At 37.8% G+C, this 23,080-nt stretch overlaps 1 protein-coding gene across 10 annotated transcripts in view; it reads left to right on the top strand.

Moving 5' to 3' along the window:
• kif1b (kinesin family member 1B) overlaps positions 1-23,080 on the top strand; it is a 77,948-nt gene that overhangs the window by 13,487 nt on the left and 41,381 nt on the right. For 3 of the 10 annotated variants that reach the window (XM_084099605.1, XM_084099598.1, XM_084099596.1), the window contains exons 3-15: positions 11,990-12,066; positions 12,247-12,426; positions 12,649-12,714; positions 13,315-13,493; positions 15,605-15,716; positions 16,393-16,470; positions 16,757-16,822; positions 16,936-16,953; positions 17,155-17,230; positions 17,898-17,976; positions 18,126-18,268; positions 18,701-18,742; positions 22,178-22,389. In XM_084099605.1, coding sequence (XP_083955731.1) covers positions 11,990-12,066; positions 12,247-12,426; positions 12,649-12,714; positions 13,315-13,493; positions 15,605-15,716; positions 16,393-16,470; positions 16,757-16,822; positions 16,936-16,953; positions 17,155-17,230; positions 17,898-17,976; positions 18,126-18,268; positions 18,701-18,742; positions 22,178-22,389 — 1,328 coding nt within the window. The remainder of the gene's footprint in view (positions 1-11,989; positions 12,067-12,246; positions 12,427-12,648; positions 12,715-13,314; positions 13,494-15,604; positions 15,717-16,392; positions 16,471-16,756; positions 16,823-16,935; positions 16,954-17,154; positions 17,231-17,897; positions 17,977-18,125; positions 18,269-18,700; positions 18,743-22,177; positions 22,390-23,080) is intronic. The other 7 variants (XM_084099604.1, XM_084099602.1, XM_084099597.1 and 4 more) reach the window with 4 other exon arrangements.

Genomic DNA, 23,080 nt, shown 5'->3' with positions numbered 1-23,080 from the left:
GGCCAAATCCTGAGTGATGTCGATCCATTCTTTCCTTATTAGTGCTCAGAGTTGTGGACTTTTGCTTGTCCACTCGCCTCTTGAGGATTGACCACAGGTTCTCTACGGGATTAAGATCCAGGAGGTTGCCTGGCCATGGATCCAAAATTTCAATGAAATGATCTCAGAGCCACTTGATTCTTGCCTTGTGACATAGTGCTCCATTATGCTGGAAAATGCACAGATCATCACAGAACTGCTCCTGGATCATTGGGAGAAGTTGCTTTTGCAGTATGTTTAGATACCATTGTTTATGCATGAGACTGAAAAGCAACCCCACACATGTATTGTCGCAGGATGCTTCACTGCTGGCACGACACAGGACTCTTGGTAGCGTTCACCTTTTCTTCTCTGGACAATTGATTTTCCAGATGTCCCAAACAGTCAGAAGGGGCCTTCATCAGAGAAAATAACTTTGCACCATTTTCTGCTGTCCAATTCTTGTACTTCCTGCAGAACTTCAGTCTGTCCTTGATGTTTTTGCTCTAAAGCTTGGGACATACCAAGCTGATGTCAAAGAACTAGCGGTGACGAAAGCTGACCGTGTTGCCTCTCGTCGGCTGTGAGTCGGCCAAAAATCTGCGCTTAAACACACCAAAAGGACTACTGACCACTGTCAACTAGCACGTGTGTTCTGTGCCTGCGTTTAAGAATATCAGTGTCTACATCAGCAGATATCAGTAGGTATTTTCGTCATTCAAAAAGGGAAACTGAAACTAGAACTGCAGATATACAAACCGTGAACAAGTCAGGGCTTGGTGACCATTTTGAATCTCAGTCATGCTGATCACTTTCTTAATTCCAGTCGGCTCATGCTGTTATGAAAATATTTACGCGTTGGAATGCTCAGGCAAGATGACGTGAAATTATAACAGCCTGTGCTGTCTTTGCTCACTTTCATCACTTTCACTTTTATTCTTGTGCACTGACGCTAAGCTGAACAGCCAATCAGAGTTCTCTCTCTCACGGCCCAAAAAACCCAGATGGCGTCCAACTAGAGGCAACCGACGCTCAAAGAAGGCCAGACATTGCCCGACTGTCGCTGTGTCTGTTGGTGTGTCATGGGTTTAAAATGCTGATTTTAAACAGGGTCAGCTTTAGGTTGGGGGCAGCTTTAGTATCAATGGGATTTTAGCAGAAACCATGGTTATTATGGTAAATTTGATAGATTTCATAAATCTTGCAGATGAATTTCTATGTAAATGCAGTTTTTTTTTTTTTTTTTATCATCCAAAGATAATCTATTTACACAGGACATTTCCTTGTATAGGGAAGCCGTCTGTTTGCTGTGCCAGTCTGGTCTGTAATTACCCATATAGCGGGGTTGATCTGCTGGAGTGGTGCAGGATGAGATGAGCCTGGGGGCGGGTGGGAGGTCCGGCCTTCGTCACGTGCACGAGAATGTGAGAGAGCATCACAGGGCTGTGCTTGGAATGGTGGAATTTTTTTACTGCTATAAAGATATGGATGCATAGACAGCAACTGCAAAGCGGATGAAATTAGGCCAAAACAGTTCTCCATCCACGTCACATGACTGAGAGTCATGTTTTCACCTCCTCCTTGTGGAAGTTAAGGACAAGCGGTTATATCACCTCATGCTCACAATTTATCTTATTGATGTAAAATGACATTCCACTTCCTGGACTGTCTGCAGTGAGGTAGAAAAACAGCAGTTATTACTTGTTATTCTGCTCCAGTGAATCTTAAAGTCATCATGAAACTACAATCACTACTCCTTTATACTTATTTAATGTGACACATTTCTGAATGAAATGTGATATTCATTGAGAAAAGGATTGATTTAATTTTATCCATCAAATTACTCATTATTTAGATTGTGAAAAGTTCTACTTAAATTATTGTACACTACCGTTTAAAAAATTGGGGTCAGTTATTTGTTATTTTTGTGTGTGAAAGAAATATTTTTTTATGCAACAGGGAGGGATGCATTCAATTGATTAAAACTATCAATAATAGACTTTTACACTGTTACAAAAAAATTATATTTCAAATAAATGCTGTTTTTTCAACTTTCTACTTATCAAAAATATCACTCTTTTCACCTCATTGAATAATAAGAAATGTTTCTTGAGCACCAAAGCAGCATATTAGAATGATTTCATGATTTCAGATCATGTGACACTGAAGACTGGAGTAATGATGCTGAAAGTTCAGCTTTGACATCACAGGATAAATTACATTTTAAAATATCAAAACAGAAAAACAAACAAAAACAAAATAGTTGGAACCCTCTGCTTTGTAATGTAGTAATTAATCTAATCATAATAATTCATCATTATTGGTCATTAATAAAATGACCAATAACCTTAAAGGGTTAGTTCACCCAAAAATGTAAATTCTGTCAGTAATTACTCACCCTCATGTTGTTCCAACCCCGTAAGACCTTCGTTCATCTTCGGAACACAAATTAAGATATTTTTGATTAAATCTGAGAGCTGGAGAGTGTGTTCACGTAGTGTAATAGCGCAGCGTGTCTCTGTTGTACGTCACACGTAGGCTCACTATTGGCCGACGCAGGTCATGTGTGTGATGCGTGTGACGTACAACACAGAAGCGCTACGCAGTTATACTACGTGAAAAAACTCGAGGCCCAGAGAGAAGGAAATGAATAGTGGAATAAAGTCTTTTTTTTTTCTTTCTTTTTTTTTTGCGCACAAAAAGTATTCTCGTCGCTTTATAAACTTAAGATTGAGCCGCTGTAGTCACTTGGACTATATTAACGATGTCTTTAATGCATTTTCTGGGCCAGCAAGTTATAATGTCTTAGAAGCCTATGGAGCAGTGATCCAGCTCTCAGATTTAATCAAAAATATCTTAATTTGTGTTCCGAAGATGAACGAAGGTCTTACGGGGTTGGAACAACATGAGGGTGAGTAATTACTGACAGAATTTACATTTTTGGGTGAACTAACCCTTTAACCGTCATCAGAGAAACGTGAACATGCAAATGTTTTGTTATTTTTTTATTTTTTAAATATTCATTTAAAATCTCAGGGCGTAATTCTAGTAAATATTTTAGGTCAAAGGGGTTCGACTGACAAAACATTTGTGAGTCCCTGCTCTAATACCTTTCTTTGTCTCCTTTGCTTTACCCATTCTCTCACTTTCCAACTATCGTTCACTACCATCTCTCTCTGTCTCTCTCTCCAATGCTGGTTTCTGTCTTAGAATCCTAGTGAACTGGGAACTGAATGTGAGAGTGGCAGCAGATAGAGCTTTGTAGTCCAGGCACGGCTAATCGTGGCCACTACTTTTATTCATTCTGTATTATTCATGGCAATGAAAAGCAGAATTTAGTAGAAAAACATTGAGTCTGTCCTGGCCGCCAGTCATTTGGCATGGTGTACCTGTAGTCTGGACTCGGTCTGGAGATGGACGCCTGATCTGCACTCGCATCGAAAATTGCGGTATCACATGCTTTCAATGCCCTTCAGCTAACCTTGAGTCTACAAAGAAATGAGTTTAATTAATCACTTCTGCTGTTCCTTAGATGTTAGAATGGTGTTATTAGTCATCTAGGATTAGGCATCGGGTCTCTTGGTAGTGTTAACTCATGGTGCGAAGAGTGCTGACTCAAACTCGCTGTCCACTGAATCCCACAGACCAAAGACCAATGCATCTAACAGCGTTGTCGTCCAAAATGCTGAAGCTGTATAGTGGGCAGGATGGTGAACTGCTCTTTTAAAGTTCACTTCATTTTTCTGTAGGTCTGTTGTGGGAGGAGTTTAAGGATCTCTCAGTTCACATCAGGCCAAAGTCATCATGGTGTTGGTGTAGACACAAAGAGACGAGCAATCCCAAAACCCAATGAACAAAAACATGTGGGCTCACAGTTATTCTGTTTCTCTGTCTTTGCTCCTTGTCTTTCTCTTGGCCTAAATATTGATCATCATTGTGCTATGAGTGGAATTCATGTTCTGAAATTAAAGGACAAATCCAGTGAAAAATGAACCTAGGGGTAATTAACACATGGTTACCGAGTCGATCGTTCCCTGCGATGCGTAACTCAACTTTGTAAGTGTACAGACAGTTTAATAAGAAGATACTTTATAAAGACAGTACATTACGCGTTGACATGCAGGATCCATCTTGGAAAACAGTCTCGACTAATCGAGTCACGAACGCCGTCGATAGGATAGCTGGTCGATAGGAATTACGTTTGTGAAATCTAACGTAGCACGGCGTTCGTGGCTCGATTAGTCGAGACTGTTTTCCAAGATGGCTCCTGCATGTCAACGCGTAATGTACTGTCTTTATAAAGTATCTTCTTATTAAACTGTCTGTACACTTACAAAGTTCTCAATGCTTCGGTTTGTATGTAAGGACCCTCATTATGTTACCGTGTTAGTGTGAGGCTATTTTGAGCCATGTTAGTGGTATTAACTAGCGATTTACTTTTACTTACTCTGTGCCCCATATACTACTGTTATGAGCTAATCTGTTTTTAAAGATAAAACTCTATACATTCGATTTTCATGAAAACGCATCGCAGGGAACGATCGACTCGGTAACCATGTGTTAATTACCCCTAGGTTCATTTTTCACTGGATTTGTCCTTTAAGCAATCAAGAGGCTGTGCATGGAAATGGTTTTACCATAGTCAGAGTCTTGTTAACTACAATGTGAGTGGTTATAACAATTTATAGTAGTACACATCCTTCTGTAACTTAGAAATTGCTTTTATGAAGAGGCAGCAACAAAAGACATACATTTTCAATAATGTAATTTATAATAATAATGTACCAATAATAATAATTTATTAAAAATTATTTTAAATACAATTATTAATAGGTTAATTTTTATTTATTTAATAATTTGAACTATTATTTAACTATTTTTGGGCCAAAATGTGAAGTTAATGTTCTTCCTATTAGCAGTTGTGATAATAATAAAAATATGAATTATTAATTCAATTATTTATTTATTTATTACATTTAATGTTTCTATAACAATATTGTTGAGCCATTCAAGAAGATGAGGTACTTTCAAACTCTGCAGTCTTTATTCGTCAGCCTATGTATAGCTGGGTGATCTGTAAAATGAGTTCAGCTTCCTGGACTTTCCCGTTTCCACTGGCGTGGTGGTTTTATAAGGAGTGGAACGTGTCTGCTGGTCCTGACTGAAACTGAAGAGGTGTCATACTCTCTCTCTGGCCCTGCACTCACTAACACTGACAAATAATCTGCTGCTCTGAACCTGATGCTGTTTTCTCTGTTGTACAGTATGTTTGTGTATGCTTGTAGGCACATTTATCGTCACACTGTATGTACGGTGCTGACATGAACTTGGCTGTGCTTCAGGAATTCAGAATAAGAATAGTTTGCAAATCACAGAAGTATCCAATATTCTGCATTTTCAACTTTCAATTTACCTTCTTTATTGCTGGCATGCTCTTGCCACATACACGTACGTATATACGTTTGCGTTTGTGTACATACTGTAGCACGTGTCCCATGACAATTTGCAGAGTGTAGTGTGTCAGGAAGGTCTGAGTTCAGAAATCTGCCCATTCCTTCCTTTCGCTGAGGTGCTGTCAGTATGTGAGGCAGCACTTGCCATCTGGTGCTACAGAAATAGACAAGGGCACTCCAGATGACATCTTGGCAGCTGGGCAGAGCTTCACTTTTCTAGTGATTTCTATCTTGCATCTGCCTTATTTCACTTATATCCAGTGCTGGAGATAATCATTCAATCATTCAGCGCTCTCATTCAGTCCTCACCGAACCACCTCTCTCCTGTCTGCTTTAATCAAACATGATGGAATCTCATAAATCAAACTTTTCGAGTCAAGAAAGCAGTCCTGTTAAATCTGACAGTTTTTACAGGCACGAATAACTTTTTTATTCTCACCTGTCACCAAGGCTGCAGTTATTTGCTAAAAAATAAATAGAATGAAAATAGTAATATTGTGAAATGTTAGTACAATTTTAAAATAACTTGACTAAATAAATGTATTTCTGTTATGGCAAAGCTGAATTTACAGCATCATTACTCCAGTCTTCAGTGTCACATGATCCTTCAGAAATCATTATAATGTGCTGATTTGATGCTCAAGAAATATATCTTAATAATGCTGAAAACAGTTGTGCTGCTTAGTATTTTTATGGAAAATGTGATACAATTTGATATAAAATAACTGTTAATGCTTGTTGTAGCATGGTGTATATAGAGTCATACCGTCCAGCCCTATACTCACCTTCTCTACCTAAAAAAAGAGTTTCATTGTGGTAGGTCTCTGAATACATTCATAGGCCTCTATAAAGTCATAACAGATGACCTCATGTTTTGTACAGGGCCTGGCATTCTCTGGCGGCGGTGCTTGAGCTCAGTATTGTTCTTCAGCCTTCCTGTTTTCATTCTCTTTCAGTAGCCGACATGAAAACTGCGTGGACGGCATGCTGAGGCTTCACTGAGACTTCTCAAAAGCAGTAAAAAGCAAGAGGATGAGCTTAAAGCTCTGTCTGTATCCTGAAATGCCCTTCCATAAACTATCAGATATTGTTATGATGTCAAACAGCCGTACGATGTTTATAAGGAACTTGCAGTGATAGGAGGAAGTCACACTTTTTTTTGTGCACCACAACATCTCTGCACTGGTGTTTTCCATTGCTCAGTGCAATATTGCATTGATATACTAATTCTCTGTTCTCTTATTGTTTCAAAATAGTCATTGGTTTAACCTTCTAATCCACGTTGTAGTAAATAATAACAGTATCACTTTGCTAGTAACGGTGAAAAGAGAAGAGTGACAAACTTCTCAAGGGTTTGTGGGCACAGCCCGTGTGGTTCAAGCTGCTGAACACCCTTGGCATTTGCTAGTTTCATGATGATTTGTGGTTGCTTTTGATCTTCAGCACCTGTGAGAAGAAAGTGGAGCCTGTGTGTTGCTCTCTACTGCCTCAACAGGCAGATGGGTGTTCAGTCCACAGATCATTCCAGATGGGAACACACTCTGTCCAGTTTAAGCTTTCCTCTTAAGGATACAGCAGTATACAGTAGATCTGTGTTCGCAGAAGCCATTCTGGGTGTAAATCTTGGCAGGTGGATATTTGTTTTGCTATCGTTATGTTGGTCTTCTTGGGTATTTTCTGTTGTGTCTTGGGTATTTTCTGTTGTGCACTCACTGTACAACAAAAATTGGCTAATTGTAAAAACCTGGCAATGGATTTTAAATCCAATGGTTAATCAATAGTACAGAAACTTTTTCTGGAACCAAAAGTTTTCTGTAAGCAGCTAAAATGTACTTTCCTCTGCAACTTAAGGTACTCATGAGTCCTGAGGATATATTTCAGATGTTTAATGCCTGTTTTTTTGTTTGTCTTATAATAATGCCTTTAAAACCACTGCAGGCTGTTAGCAGTGGATATTGATTTGCCTCTGGACTAAAGAGCAAAGTCTCATGGGGTCCGGAGCAGGAGACACATATTCCACCGCATTAGGCCGGGCATGCCTGCGATTCTCAGGTCATCTCACACTATCTGAAATAAGCCCAGGTTCATCATCACAGTCTGAAAGTTGATGCGCTTTGAGCAGACAGATGGGTTTTTCATTCTTTCCTCTAAGCTTTTCCTGTGCACATGCAGGTCAGCTGGTGTAGTCTGCTAACTCATTTAAAATCCCTCCTGCTTGAGTTTCCTACAGTGATGAAAGCCATTAGCCTTCTTCGTGCATCTGTACCCTGGCGTCCTAGCAGGAAGACAAACATGCATGTGTGTGTGTGTTTTTGTGTCATTGCTGTGCCAACCTAATTCACCCATGAGTTGGTTTGTCAATTGGCTGCAGAAAGTGAGCATTTGCATAATTGTTTCTCTCTGGAATATCTTGCCGAACCAGTGTTGTATTTGTGTGTGCAAGTGAGTTAAACGTCCAATCAGACTTCGTTTTTGATGATCACATGACATTAAGCTGGTCTCAGCTGAAGAGGACTGGGGATTGGGGTCAGGACATTGTTTGGGAGGAGTGAATAGCACGTTTAGTTTTGTATTTGCATAATGACCGGCTCTCCGTTGGCTGATGGTTTGTGGTCTGCTCAAGCGTTTTATCTAAACATAATTGTGTGAGTTGAGAGGCTGTTTTGAGAGGTTATTCACTCAGTTCAGCCACCTCAGTAGCAATTAGCCTCGTGTTAGCTTCAAACTGTCATTCACAGACAGCTTTGAGAAGATGGGCCTGGCTAGCTACACTACCCTTGGCCAGTGAATGCTGTTCATTTTCATATTCGAACAAAAAATTGGCTATTTTGGGTTAAAAATAATTCAAACTTTTAAGTTAGTATGGTACACCCTATTAAACAGTAGGATACATTTTGAATATAGTACACTGAATCCCTGATATGAACAAGAAGATAGTCAGCTACTTTCAGTAATGTAATAAATCCATATATATATATATATATATATATATATATATATATATATATATATATATATATATATATATATATATATATATATATATGGATGCCATTCCAGAAGGGAAGGTAATTCTCAGATTTCGACTAAAGACTATGAAGACAGACAATTATTAAAAAAAAAATTGTGGATTTACTTGCACGAACTAATTGTTCACCATAAGACTATTAATGTGCACTAACAAAATAAATGCGGTCAAATTGATTTCATGCAGACTTTAAATGTCTTTTAAATTTCTAGTAATTTCATATGTATTCTTTTTAGTCCATTTTACTCTTACTATACTACTATACTATTACAGCTGGTTAGTATAGCTATTGTGTATATAAAGAACATTTGCATGTATATAGCATACACTATGTATACATGTATTTTTTTTAAACGGCTTGCTCAGTTCACTGTTCATATGTATTGAATCTTCTCAGACCTAATGTGTGGCTTAATGTCTAATTTACAAATCCTAATGCTTTCATTTGAAGCCTTTTACATGTTCAGCCAGATTTAAGGGATTTTCAAACATGAATATGTGAATTTTTAACAGTCTAATGGCATTACAATTGTCACTTAATTTGGGTTTGATATTTCAAGCTTGAAAATGAAAACAGCTCACGTCTTTGAGGGGGAGGTACAAAATTAAATTGTATAACGCAGATGATGATTCTGTATCCCACTGATCAGTGTGGTGGTCGTCATGGTAACAGGCCTTAACTTTTGTTATGGCTTGTGTGAGCAGTTTTGACGTAGGAGACATGAATGGCAAGAGATAATTTGAACTCTGTGTTTTCATTTCCCAATTAAATTTTAGGGACTTTAATACATAACAGGAAGTGCTTATATAGGCTTTGAAAGTAAAATCTTTTCTCATTTATGCTTTCAATTGAATGCTTTCAACATAGTAGAGGCTCTAGAATGATACAAACAGGTGTGAGTGACCCACACATGTGCGGATGTGAGCAAGGCCAGGCTTGCCGGTTTTCCATCTGTCTTTCGGCCCCTGTGCTGATCTTCCCATCTCATCAGTGTTCTGATATGATGGGTGAACAGCACAGTGCATGATGGGAGAGGCATTTATAGTCCCTCTGTGTGTTTTGTTCCAGGAAAGAGGTGCAGAAAGACTGTGGTAATGTAAATCCCTGTGTGTCCACTGCTCCAGTTTCCAGTTGGCCTTAGGTCAGAAGTGTAATCACTCTTTATTTAGCCTCTCTTTCTTCTGAATGACACGGGCCTGTCCTCGACACTTTGACCATGCGAGGATGCAGGGCACGAGAAAAGGAGCAACCTGGGAACGTATCAGTTATCTTTTCGAAGAGGCACACAACTAACCAGCTTTCTGAGAAAGATGCCTTCATGAAAACTCTTGAGACCAGGATGATCCTGTGGATTTGTCCTCCCCTTTTACTAGTAAAGCTAGATAATAAAACTAAAATTAAAATAGATTTTTTTTTGACAATATTTCATATACCAAGATTTATATATTTTTTCTAAAATGGATTAAAGATTAAATTCGAATTAGAGTTTTGTTGAAGCTGATTGTGGGCAGCACTTCGACACGCAGCATGGTTGCGTTTGAATTAAATTCAAATAGTTTATTGCAAGAAATATAATATGTCAAAAGTGTTCGTATCACTGAGTGCTGAGGAAGCCGAGATGGTCTGATTGAAGTGGCTTTGGAAGAAACCTCCGGAGCTGAAATTCAGCTATGGTAATTGCCGTTTCGTTTCTAACAAACACTGTAAGTGGTAGACCAATCACAACAGATGGGCCATCTGACCAATCGGAGCAGAGGAAGCTCTCGGAAAGGAGGAGTTTAGAGAGCGGGCACTTTAATCAAATGTACTACCTACTCTGGCAGTATGTGATTTCGGACACAGCTAAGGAATGACACGTAATTATGGTGATTTTTCAGATACTCACCAGCAAAATCATATATAGATATTGCTGTATATTGGATATTCATTATACACTTTCTAGTCTAGTTTTCAACTGATATCTTGCAGAGAGAAGAGACTCAGTACTCAGCCCTCCCCTCTCATTTCCACTGAATAATAGATGAAGACTGTGAGATTAGCCAGTGTCCCATAGGTGTTGCTGGTGATTTACTCATTGCAGGGGGCTCAAACGTCCTCATCTGCAGAGAACCTTGTGCTTAATTAGACCATTGACTATTTATGTATAATCCGCACCTCTTTCCCTTCTCTCTTCTATCCATGCGCACTCTGAAGTGGAAAAAACACCACATTTCTCTATTTCTGGGCTGATCCGTCACTTTTGTTACAGCGGGAGCAGGAAAGGTTGTTGTAATGTTGTTGTTTGGATTGTTGCTATGACAGCAAGCATATGCATCCCATTCGTCAGTCACCCTTTTTTTTTTCCGCCCACCTAGCCAACTGACCTCGCCACCCTGCGCTCTGCTGGTGGAATGTGTTTGTCTGGATCGAATCAAGGCTTGAACTCGCTCGGGGGGCCATGCCGGGTTCTTCGAGTCAGTCGAGGGGACTGCAGCAGCTGGCTTTCTGATACCTATAAATATCCTACAGTAGATTCCTGTGGCCCTGCAGACTTTTGAGCTTAGCGTTCTGATGGTGTGGAGTTGTTGAGATGAGGGTCTGGCTGAATATTTGGGACACGCCAAATACCAAACAAGCCTGTAGATTCCTGTTTATTAAGACTGCAAGGATATGTAGCAACCTGCTGAGAGTGAATGGATAGTATGTGAGAGATCTGTCAAAGAAAACAGGAAAAGTTCAATTGTGTTTCAACTGTGAGAAATGAGAATAATTGTGGGTAGTCACATGCAACAGGTGGACCTGCTGATCCCACACAAAGACATTTTTGAGTCATCAGTTTTTTTTACACAGGCCCCACTGGATTGAATGTGTCCTCTCTCAATTGTTGAAAACAAAAATACCTCCCAAACACATGGTTTACAGTGGTTGTGGAGTAGTAGCTATATATATGTATAGAATGACTTTATGTTCAGGTTTCATTTTAATTTTGGTTCAGTTTTAGTAATACAACTTATTTCATTTAGTTGTATGGCAATATTTCAAAATTTTGTTTCATCTAATATTTATATATTTTTATAATTTTATCAATTTATTTGAGTTTTATTTTTTATTTAATGGTCTGTTATTGTGCAGTCTGTTACAGTTGTGTTAACTGTAGTCTGTTATTTGTCCATAGCAGATTTTAATGTTTACAGTTCACAGGTTGTTTTCTGTGAATTGAGTAGACATTTTTATATTCATTCAATAAATTTCTATCATGCAAAAATTATTCAATTCAACATTTTTATTTTAATGAGTTATACATTTATTTAAATTTTTACATTACAAATGATATTATCGCCATAACTATTAAAATAAATGAAAAGTATATCAGACAGCCATCTTATCACCTTTCACTCTAGATATTGGTGTCATTATTGGGTATTGAAACAACCCATATTGGTCAACCACTGGGTGTTTTGTGTGAAAAACTGAATACTGATATATACTGAATTTCCCTGTCTTTTCCAGCTATTTTGAACCCCAAGAACCCAAAGGAAGCACCCAAATCTTTCAGCTTCGACTACTCGTACTGGTCTCACACCTCGGTAAGTCTCATTTTCTCCCTCTTTCTCCTTCTGTCCTTTTCCTGCTCTTTCTGCTTTTTCTGCTGAGCTGGCTCAGTGGACAATAAAATGTGCATGTGGTCAGATTTACAGCTGTAATTAATCATCCTCCAAAAAAGTCTGTATTAATGTCTTTTGTTCCCTTTTCTGCATTTCTGTTAGCCGGACGACCCCAGCTTTGCGTCACAGAACCTTGTGTACAATGACATCGGAAAAGAGATGTTGCAGCATGCTTTTGAGGGATATAACGTCTGCATTTTCGCCTACGGCCAGACCGGAGCTGGCAAGTCCTACACCATGATGGGAAAGCAAGAGGAAGGACAGGAAGGCATTATTCCTCTGGTACGCATGTTATATCACAGCATATGTATCACCTTAATGGATCCAGAGTAAAAGACATGCTTAAGAGCTCAGCAGCAACTGAGATGTTTCTTATCTCAAAGCAGACATTGCCAGAAGACATTAAGGCATTGGCTCTCCGTCTAGCACGTCCAGCAGTTATTTGTGCTCTGTATCGATCGCTCTCTCTTTCCTCCCTAATGTGCTCTTTTGTCCCCCTCCCAGCTCTGTGAAGATCTCTTTGAGAAAATCAATGACAATAACAATGAGGAGATCTCGTACTCGGTGGAGGTGAGCAGCAGACACGCCATGACTCCTTAGTCCATTCCTGGGACTCACTTCACATGCTCTCCTTAATCTGTTGAAATGCTTTTTTTGCTGTGTTACCTAAAAGCATTAAGCTCAATAGAGGAGGGTGATGGTTTTGTTCAGAGCCCACTCAAGTATTCAGTAACTAAGAGTAAAACATGTTCAGCTACAAACAAATTGGCAGTGGTATTAAATATGCTGTAAAATATTTGCTCTGATGCTTTTTAATTTTGGTATGATTCATAATTGTTTGCCAAAAAATATACTGAAGACAATTGAATGCGTTTGGATCTGAAATGGATTGTGGATCTGGGTTTGGTGGATATGCATGCATATACAGTATAACATTATAAATGTCTTTACTGTCACATGATCAACTTAATGTGTCCTGTCCTTGCTGAATAAAAGTATTGATTTCGTTAAATTACATTACTGACCTTAATCTTTTGTATGATAGAGTATCTTGTGAGTTTTTAGGATTTTTTTTTGTGTGGAATTTTACAGAGTAGATTAATACAGAAATATATATGTTCTTTTATCTCAGGTTATATATTCGATCTAATTGTTATATGCTCATTGTAGGTGGCTTATATGGAGATATACTGTGAGCGAGTGAGGGACCTGCTAAACCCCAAGAACAAAGGGAACCTACGTGTCCGGGAACATCCTCTACTTGGGCCTTATGTGGAAGACCTCTCGAAACTGGCCGTGACCTCTTATACAGACATAGCTGACCTCATGGATGCTGGTAACAAAGCTAGGTGAGAGAAAAATCCGGTAACACTTTATTTTACAGTGTCCTTGTTACATATGTTATATGTACTTACCATAGTATTAACTGTAAATTAGGCATAATTACATGCAACTAACCCTCAACCAAATCCTAATACTACCCTAACCCTATAGTAAGTACATGTAGTTGCTTAATATTACTCAGTACTTAAATATAAAAATACATTGTTAACGACACCGTAAAATAAAGTGTAACCAAGAATCCTATGTTGTTAACTCATATAAATCACGATTCTGTGTAGACAATGTATAACATTTCAAATCAGGTACTTATAAGGTTATTTTTCATTTTGGATGATTTGAAGGATAGAGGTTGGACTTTTTGTCCAGGGGGAAATGGGAAAGCTGTTGTTTAATGTTTCCTCCAGTGATACTCTGACTGACAGTCATGTGTAAAATGTGACTCTTGGGAAGGAGTAACACGCTTCTAATCCTCCCATGCTGATTACCAAGGTTTATTTGTGGATAATGTGACATGTAAAGCCTGTTTCTCACGAGAGCATCCCCACCCTGTGCCATATTCGGCACATTAGATGTGCTGATGTCTAATTCCTGCACTTACTAGCACTTTCCAGGATTATGCTCTCACACTCTGGTGATAAGCATACAGAGCTGTATATGAACTTCCACCTTCTTCAGGCCAAAGATAAAGAGATAAAGAGACAAAGCCTTGCCTATAATAGAATGCGGATTAGGGGTTGAATGACTTCAGATTTTCTGATATCAGGTATCAACATTAATGTGATTAAAGTTGAGATGACGTCGACTAATCGCTGATGATGCCATTAATGAACAGACGCAGGTTGCCTTGTGCACAGCTATGGCATATGACACAGCGCTGCCCACAAGGCTATTGCTCCTACATAACAGCTTTTTATCAGTTCTTTTGTGTTATATTTCTCACAGATTTCTGCTTGTTCTAAATCAGATACAGATAAAGTTGCACAGTAAAGATTACATATGAATGCATGATTGAGAGAGAGATTGCATGGGAATTAATTCTACCTGGCACCGTTTCTCTACTAATAGTGAAGCTGTGGGTTTTAGTTACTAAGAATATATGCTAGAAGTTAGACCTTTTCAGATTCTAAGTTATTTTATTGATAAATCAAAGAACAGTGTTATCAATACATTTCTGTGCTACTGAATGATTCTGTGTGAGCTACTGCCTGTATGTGTGTGCGTTACAATGTAGCAGCGCATTAGTTTACAACGGCTGTTTAAAACATGCATTCACCTGATCAGTTTTGAGCATCCAGATGGTATAAACATATCTTGTGGAGCGCTGTCGGAGTATGCATTTATTTAACATTTTAACTTGGAAACGGAGCGTAAAGAGGACTTCAAAGATTTCTTATCCTGGTGCGCCCTCTATAGGCCATGATCAGCGAATAGTCGACGTCAAGCTTAAAACGTCATGGCAGAAAATTAGTCAACAAGTCTGTGCAACCCCTAATGTGAATAGTGCCATATTAATGTACTTCAGTTGTACTTTTACAGTGGGAGGGACAATGGAAGATAGCCTTTTAACTTTTATAATGATTTTTATTGTATTTTTGTGTAGTGCATATTTTGTTTGTTTTCTTTAAGATCAGGGTTCAAACTTTATTATTGTATTTTTGTAATAAATGTAAAATAATAATACATTGCTAAATAATGATAATTAATAAAAAATAAATAATTGAGGGATCAAAAAAAAAAAAATCTTTATTATTTGTTATACTTTACTTTTATTAATTAAATAAATAAAAAATTCCCACAAAATTACTTTGAGTTCAGGGTTTACTCTAGTTTTGATGTGAAATGCAGCTTGACACAGATGTTAAAAATAAGGTAATGAAATGTACGATTCGATAGACCATCACCTTAAATACTTAAATTCACCTGGGAAAAGTCACTAATAAATTTAAAATTAGTAACAAAAGTTACTAATAAATTGATTGGGAAAATACCATAACATTATTTAATATCCATTAAATACACATTTCGGATGTAGCTTTACTATTTGTTTCACTCTAATATTCATATGTATATTGTATGTGACACTTACAGCACTAATTTTGACCCTCTGTGTCCTCAGAACTGTTGCCGCCACAAACATGAACGAGACGAGCAGCCGGTCTCACGCCGTCTTCACTATCGTTTTCACCCAGAAGAAGTACGACAGCGAGACAGACCTGTCCACAGAGAAGGTTGGATACTTTACACCCATTCACAGCCATTATGACATTTCACAGAGCTCAGAATAGTCCTGCAACACAAAGTCAGCAAATCCTGACCCAAGCAGAAAGGAAAACTAAGAGAAAGAGACCCGTCCCACACGTCCTATTTGTGGGGCTCATTGTGTAATTGCTGCAGACACAAAGACAGCTCTATGAGGTCCACGGACACAATAGCTATTGTACAGAGCTACTACATTAGATTCACTACACAGGTCTCACCCTAGCCCTCACTCTAATATTACTCATCCAGTTTGGCAGCGGCACCGCTGGCCCAAACTCAAGCACGACAAAATGAAAAGATGACCCAAGCATTCATTAGCACAATTAGTTTTGCATGCATGCACCAATGTTTTTACTACAGTACCCTAACACGATTGGATGATTGAACTGTTTAGCAATGATTAATGGAACACATGATTTACAAATGCTCTCTGAATCAGTTTGATTTGAATCATTAGATTGATTCATTTGGACATTGCTATATCAGAAATATGTATATAATTATATTCCTAATAGACAAAAATTTTGGACAGCATGAAAAAATAGACTCCCACAGACATAGTATGCCAGACTGAAGAAATTTCCTTTGTGTTTTATTTTAGCGTGTGTTGATCAGTCTGAAAGTATCTGTTTTGTCTTGTTTCAGGTCAGCAAAATCAGCCTGGTGGATCTGGCAGGAAGTGAGCGTGCTGACTCAACAGGGGCCAAAGGAACCAGACTGAAGGTACAGACTAATTTTACAGCCTCTATAGAGTTCCACCACCACCTGCCATATGAAAAATGACTGTGCTCTCCTCCACACTCCTCAAATATTCCAGGAATGTAACATGCGTTACTGAACACAAAACACTTATGCATCAGCTATTTTTATGATTTTAATCAACAAAGGCTAAGGTCACAGTGCATTTAAGGTCTTATTTGTTTTAAGAGCAATGTATTAAATTTGATTTAATCATAGTTTATTATTATTATTATTATTATTATTAAATTACCTGTTTGTGCTTTCTTAGGAGGGAGCAAACATCAATAAATCTCTAACTACACTAGGAAAGGTTATTTCGGCCCTGGCTGAGGTGGTGAGTAGTATTCATAAATTCTTGTCTCTCTCTCTGCCTGTTTGCCTGCCTGTTTTCAGTACTGTAACTCTGTTTGCTGTGTGTCTCTCTCCTGGCAATGCTTCCCTTCTCAGGATAACTGTACCAGCAAGGTAATCTTTCCCTGTGGTCACTAACCACTGAACCATTTCTATCTAAACCTATCCACCTTTATCCATGTAACCTTTTGTCTTAATAATGTCCTGTCTTGATGTCTCAAACATCAAGTAATTTCCTAAAGCCCTTTATTATTATAGCAGTTACTGTATACATGGTCTACATTCCAACATGTTTTACTGGCTGTTTTGAAACAGAGCAAGAAAAAAAAGAAGACAGACTTCATTCCTTACCGAGACTCAGTGTTGACTTGGCTGCTAAGAGAGAATTTAGGTACGTATAGGGGATTTCACACCGGAGGAATCTTTTCGTTTTTCCTATAACTAATGGCAGAAGTACCCACTTTTTGGCATTTTCGCGCCACAGGAAACTGGGAAAAATTTAGTTCTAGGAAGGCCCTTTGTGGGGACTCCTATTTCAGAGTAGGCTCTAACCCAGCACTATAGGAACTACCAGGGACGTAATTGTACATTGATTGGCCGAACGCATGCGTAACACTGGTAACAGGCATTTAAAAAATATATATATATGTATTTATTGTATTTGTTTTTTTGTTTTGTTTTTTATTCCACTAAATATTGTTATCTATATTCAACTGATTGAACTAAAGTTTTCTCATAAGATGCCATGTTGCCAACCAATAGCTATCAAATAAAACCCTTTCAACTGTTACGTTGTATTAAAATTATTGCAGAGATTTTAACCCACTCTATAGTTTCTCTCCAAGGTCAAATGTAATGCAGTGTTATAACCATTTTGAAATCTAACTAATTAATAATTTAACAGAAAAAGAAAACGCTTACTATTTACAATCACATCTTTTCTTATGCTCTTTTTTTTTTTTAATAGTCTGTGGAACTCGTTAGCCCATCTTAGCTCAAAGTCAAAATTGCATTACTTAATGTTTCTAATTGTTTGCATAATTGTGCTCATTTACCAGGAGGGAACTCAAGGACTGCTATGGTGGCAGCCCTGAGCCCTGCTGACATTAACTATGATGAAACTCTCAGCACACTCCGGTAAGAATTCACTCCTACTTACCATCAAACAATGTGACTTCCACCCTTAGATCCTGATTGTTATAAGAGGGCTTTCTTGCTCTAGATAAAAACACTCTTGTGATATCAATGGCTGTTTGGATCATTGTTTTTTGTTTGCTCATTCAAAGATATGCGGACAGAGCCAAGCAAATCAAGTGCAACGCCGTCATCAATGAGGACCCCAACGCGAAACTGGTGCGGGAGCTTAAGGACGAGGTGACACGGCTGAAGGACCTGCTCCGTGCTCAGGGCCTCGGGGACATCCTGGACAGTAAGTCGAGGCACAGCGCACCCCAATGGCCACTGACATACATGCCCAATTGCCAGACAAATGGGAGGTCACTTACTGTGCTCACAAGTGGCAAATTCTTTAGCTCTGATCTAATGCCGCAGTCTTGACAAGCTTGCATTGTCTTCTTTGTTGTTCCTTCTATGTCTTCATTTAACCATTCATCAACATGCGATGGAGATTAGCATTAGTTTGGACATATGATGGTTAGAAACAGACGATACTGTTTTCCAACACAACATGTCCAGTTTAACCACACACAACATGCCAATTATGTAAAGTCAAGTGTTTCCCTCTCATGTTTGTCTCCACAATATTTTGTCTTGTCAAATCTAACTGCCTCCGTCAGTCATTCCTCTACTAGTCCTCTCAACTCTGACTTGTCAACCTTCTGTTCTTCCTGCTTCCCTTCAGTCGAGCCAATGGGGGATGATTGCCTTGGAAGTGGAATCAAATGTGTGTATACACGTGACGGGGCCACATCCTTTCGCTCTCCCCTCTCGCTACTAATAGCTTATTCATCGCTTCTGGAATACAAACCTATCGGCTTTGCATGCCTCAGTTTTTTTTTTTTACCACAAGGAATCCCAGACAAACGAGATAAATATGGGATGGATGGGTTAACGTGCCGCTAGCAGGCTTTATGCTTGCTCTTAGCCTAATTTGATAGACTGTCTGGCATGATGCAGTCTTAATGGCAGGCTTTCCTCCAAATAAGCCCAAACCCCACTCACAGCACGATAGATCTGATAGACTGCATCTGGAAGCACTTAAAGGGATAGTTCACCCCAAAATGAACATTTTGTTATCATTAAATCTCTATTTTCTTTTGTGAAACACAAGAATGTCCTAGATCTCGTTTCCATATAAGGAAAGGTGAATTATACTTATTTATGCTAATTATAATATCAAAAGGCAGCATAACAAATCATAAAAGTAGTCTATATGGGCCATACAACTATACTTTTTTGTGATAAACCGACCAGTAATTTTTTTGCATTTAAATTTACTTAAGCAAAATTGTATATAAAATGAATATCCACATAATGAAATATTATATACAGTATATATATTGTCAAAATTAATAGACAAATTTAACTAAGAAGTAAAATTGTATTATAATTATAATATTCGGATGCTTTCAGGGTATATATCTTCAATTGTAAATCAACATGAAACTGCTTCTCAACTCTTTATATTTCCATAATCTGACAAATTTTCTAATGAAGTAATCAAGTAATAAATGAATGATGAATGTTGAAATAAAATGTATTTTGCTTTGTTCCATTGGGGTTTTCCACCGTTTTTAATTTTAACTTATTTCATTGGCAAATTTTGCTATAAGCCTAAACCTCAATAAGACAAAATACAGCTTTAAAGTCAATAGCTTTGTGTGATAAACAGATTAATGGTTATTCTCGATTAAAGGAAGACTGTAAGTGAATGAGTTACTTTTTTGGACTTCCTTAAAAAAATCTATTGTATGGCATTCTGCTTAATGTTAAAGCTGAAAATCATACGGTTTTAAATGATATGGGTGAATAAATGAGAAGATACAGAATTTATTTTTAGGTGAAATATCTCTTTAATGTCAGTCCTTTAATCTGATCATTGGTTTTCATTGGAATCGTGTCCTTTTTTTTGTCTTTTGTTTTTCCCTAGTGAGGTTTTATTGTGATTTAACTTTTCATTGCAGGTCACGATATTGACGATGTTAGAATACTACTAAGTTCACAAACTGAAGCAATGATGTATCAGAGAAAAGGTGCATGTTTGATCATTTTACATTTGCAGAATAGCAGTTGCAGTGGTAGTGTAAGAATACCATAGCATTATGTAGCCTCAGTACTCCCGTATCGCTTTAGTTCAAGTGCGTCTGTGCCCTCTCCCATCCCTGTTCTCTGTATCCTCTTACGCAAGCTCTGCATACCTTTTAAAAAGCTGCAGAACCGAATCAGAGCTCAGGTGGCTATTTGCTTTTCTATCTGTCTGGGAGTTCTTGATATACGCAGAGAGATGAACGCACACTGTGCTTTCTACCTCTACAACCATATGGTGCTGGGAAAGTGAACATTTTAACTTGACTGATATGCTTGCCGTGGTCTGTGTGCTAGCGGCCTCAATCGCATCATCTGAACGCATGAACGGTAATGTAATGCAGTGCTGCTACTCCGCCATGTTGGCCTAGTTGCTTCAGGAGAGTCTTTTCAGATAAATGAAGTGGGGAAAAAATCCAATAGCGTGAATCTACAGCAGAAAGCTCGACTGAGGTTTTTAAAATGCACACTCCCCTCCCAGTCACAGTAGATGTACCAAAATTTTGTTTTGAAGAGCTTTGTGGCTGCCAAACATTGACAGCATCATGACTTTAAGAATGATGTGCTGCGTGGAAAATTTTATAGCTTGTATAGCTGCATGTTATGATAAAACTCTTCTACCTCCCCAAGCCCCCCCCTCTCCTGGTTTGTGACCTTTATGCAACCCCCCACCCCACCCCATAACTCTTCTCTCCTATCTGAGAAGTGTCAGTTTTCACCCAGGTCAAAATCAAGTCAAATTTAAAAAAAGAGAGATTTATCACATTAAATGTGCTTGTAAGATTGGCTGCACTGTTCTGAAGTCACATGTTGTTGTTGTTGTTGTTTTTTTTATTTATTATATTATACATATATATTGCATGTTACTCCTCAAAGGAAGTCATATTAACATTAATCAAATTAACACTTAAAATAAGTGCATACAGTGCAAAAATAAATAATAATTAAATAAATATTCAAAATTGTCATAATTTATTCACCCTCAGGTTGTTCCAAACCTGTATTTATTTTCCATACCATAGTCAGTTGGGCCCATCAACTGTTTAGGAACAACTTGAGGGTGAGTAAATAAATGATGACAGAATTTTAACTATTTTTTTATAATCAGTACCTTCCTTTTAATTATAAAACTTTATTATTATGAAATCTTTATTATTATTTAAATTATTGTTTAAATGTAGTATTATTATTATTATTATTATTATTATTATTATTAAAAATGAAATTATTCTTATTGTTAATGTATTATTGAAATTATTGTCTCATTGTAAATTTATAATTTAAATGTAAGTTGTTTCTTTAATTTAAGAAGCAAAATTGTATGAAATATTAATATCCTCATATTAAAATATTATATACTGAAATTTGTGATGTTTAGTTTATACTTAAAAATGGAAAAATATTATATACTGTAGTCAAAATTAATATTATTAAAACAGGACAAATTTACCTTAGCAAAATTGTATATAAAATTAAGACTTATTTCCAAAGAATGTATCTTGAATTGAAAATCAGCCTGAAACTGCATCACAATTTTCTCTGTAATCTGATGCTTTTCAAATTAAATATAATAAAAGTATATAGAAGAAAATGTATAAAAGGAAATCATAAATGATGAATGTTGGATTGAAGTGTATTTTTTCTTGTTCCATTGTGTTTTAATGTATTTCATTTCTTTTTAAGCTAAATTTAGTGAGGTGAAGAAAAAAATTGCCAATGGAACAAGACAAAATACAGTTAAATTCAAGATACAATCTCTAAAACAGGTTTTAATATCTTGTTTTAAGGACGTTATTGCTGGACAGGAAGACTCTGATTATGAATTGGATTTTTGGAACTGGAAGTATTGGGTATATAAATGTTAACAACCTGAGGTGAAAACTGTGCATCTGACTGGCGTGTTTGTTGTAATCCTTTGATGTGAACTGTGTGTCTCACATTGGTCTTTCCTCCTCTTTGTCCTTTTTCTTCCTTTCTTTGTCTGTCTGTCTCTTGTACTCTCTCGTACATTTCTGTCTCCACCACTTTTGCTTCTTCCTCTTTGCGTCGCCTGTCTCTCTCCTCTGTGGCTCAGACCTGAAAGATATACACAACAATAAGCATAGATACTTGCTTGCCTCAGAGAACCAACGGCCTGGCCATTTCTCCACAGCACCTATGGGCTGCCTGACAGCCTCTCCGTCCTCAGGCTCTCTGTGCAGCCAGGCAGGGTTGCAGTCCGTTTCAAGCATCCAGGAGCGCATCATGTCCACGCCGGGCGGAGAAGAGGCCATCGAGAGGCTGAAGGTACACAGACAAGCATTTTCGAAACAAAAGAAGGGTCAAGGGCTTAAGTTATAACCATTTCCTGGCGTCAAAGAGGTTTCCTCTTAAATTAATCAAAACTAATTAGATAACAATGTGTAATAGGATAATGGGGGTGCTTCAGGCACCTGGTGACCTTTTATATTCAAAATGCTCTACTCATGATGATTCTCATACATATGCATACTCTACTCTGGATCACCATGGTAACCTGAGAGGTATTTCAAGGACTTCATCTGTGTTGTCCTGCTTTCATTCTGATAGATTGTGTCTTAATGAATGATATCTGACATGCCAGCTGATAAAAAATCAGCTGGCACAGACATAAATGCACAGACATAAATGAATTTTGGTATAAGGGGGCGCATTCCCTTCAAAAATAAAACTAATCCACTGCGTCTTTAGTGGCTCTGATGTTGGGAGTACATGAAGACTTATGTTCACTCTTACAGTGAGGAAAATAAGTATTTGAACACCCTGCTATTTTGCAAGTTCTCCCACTTGGAAATCATGGAGGGGTCTGAAATTGTCATCGTAGGTGCATGTCCACTGTGAGAGACATAATCTAAATAAAAAAAATCCAGAAATCACAATATATGATTTTTTAACTATTTATTTGTATGATACAGCTGCAAATAAGTATTTGAACACCTGTCTATCAGCTAGAATTCTG

The sequence above is a fragment of the Abramis brama genome, assembly GCF_963993115.1.
Source record: "Abramis brama genome assembly, chromosome: 22".
Classification (NCBI taxonomy): domain Eukaryota; kingdom Metazoa; phylum Chordata; class Actinopteri; order Cypriniformes; family Leuciscidae; genus Abramis; species Abramis brama.
The sequence above is the reverse complement of the archived record's forward strand: the minus strand, read 5'-3'. Positions and strand labels throughout refer to the sequence as shown.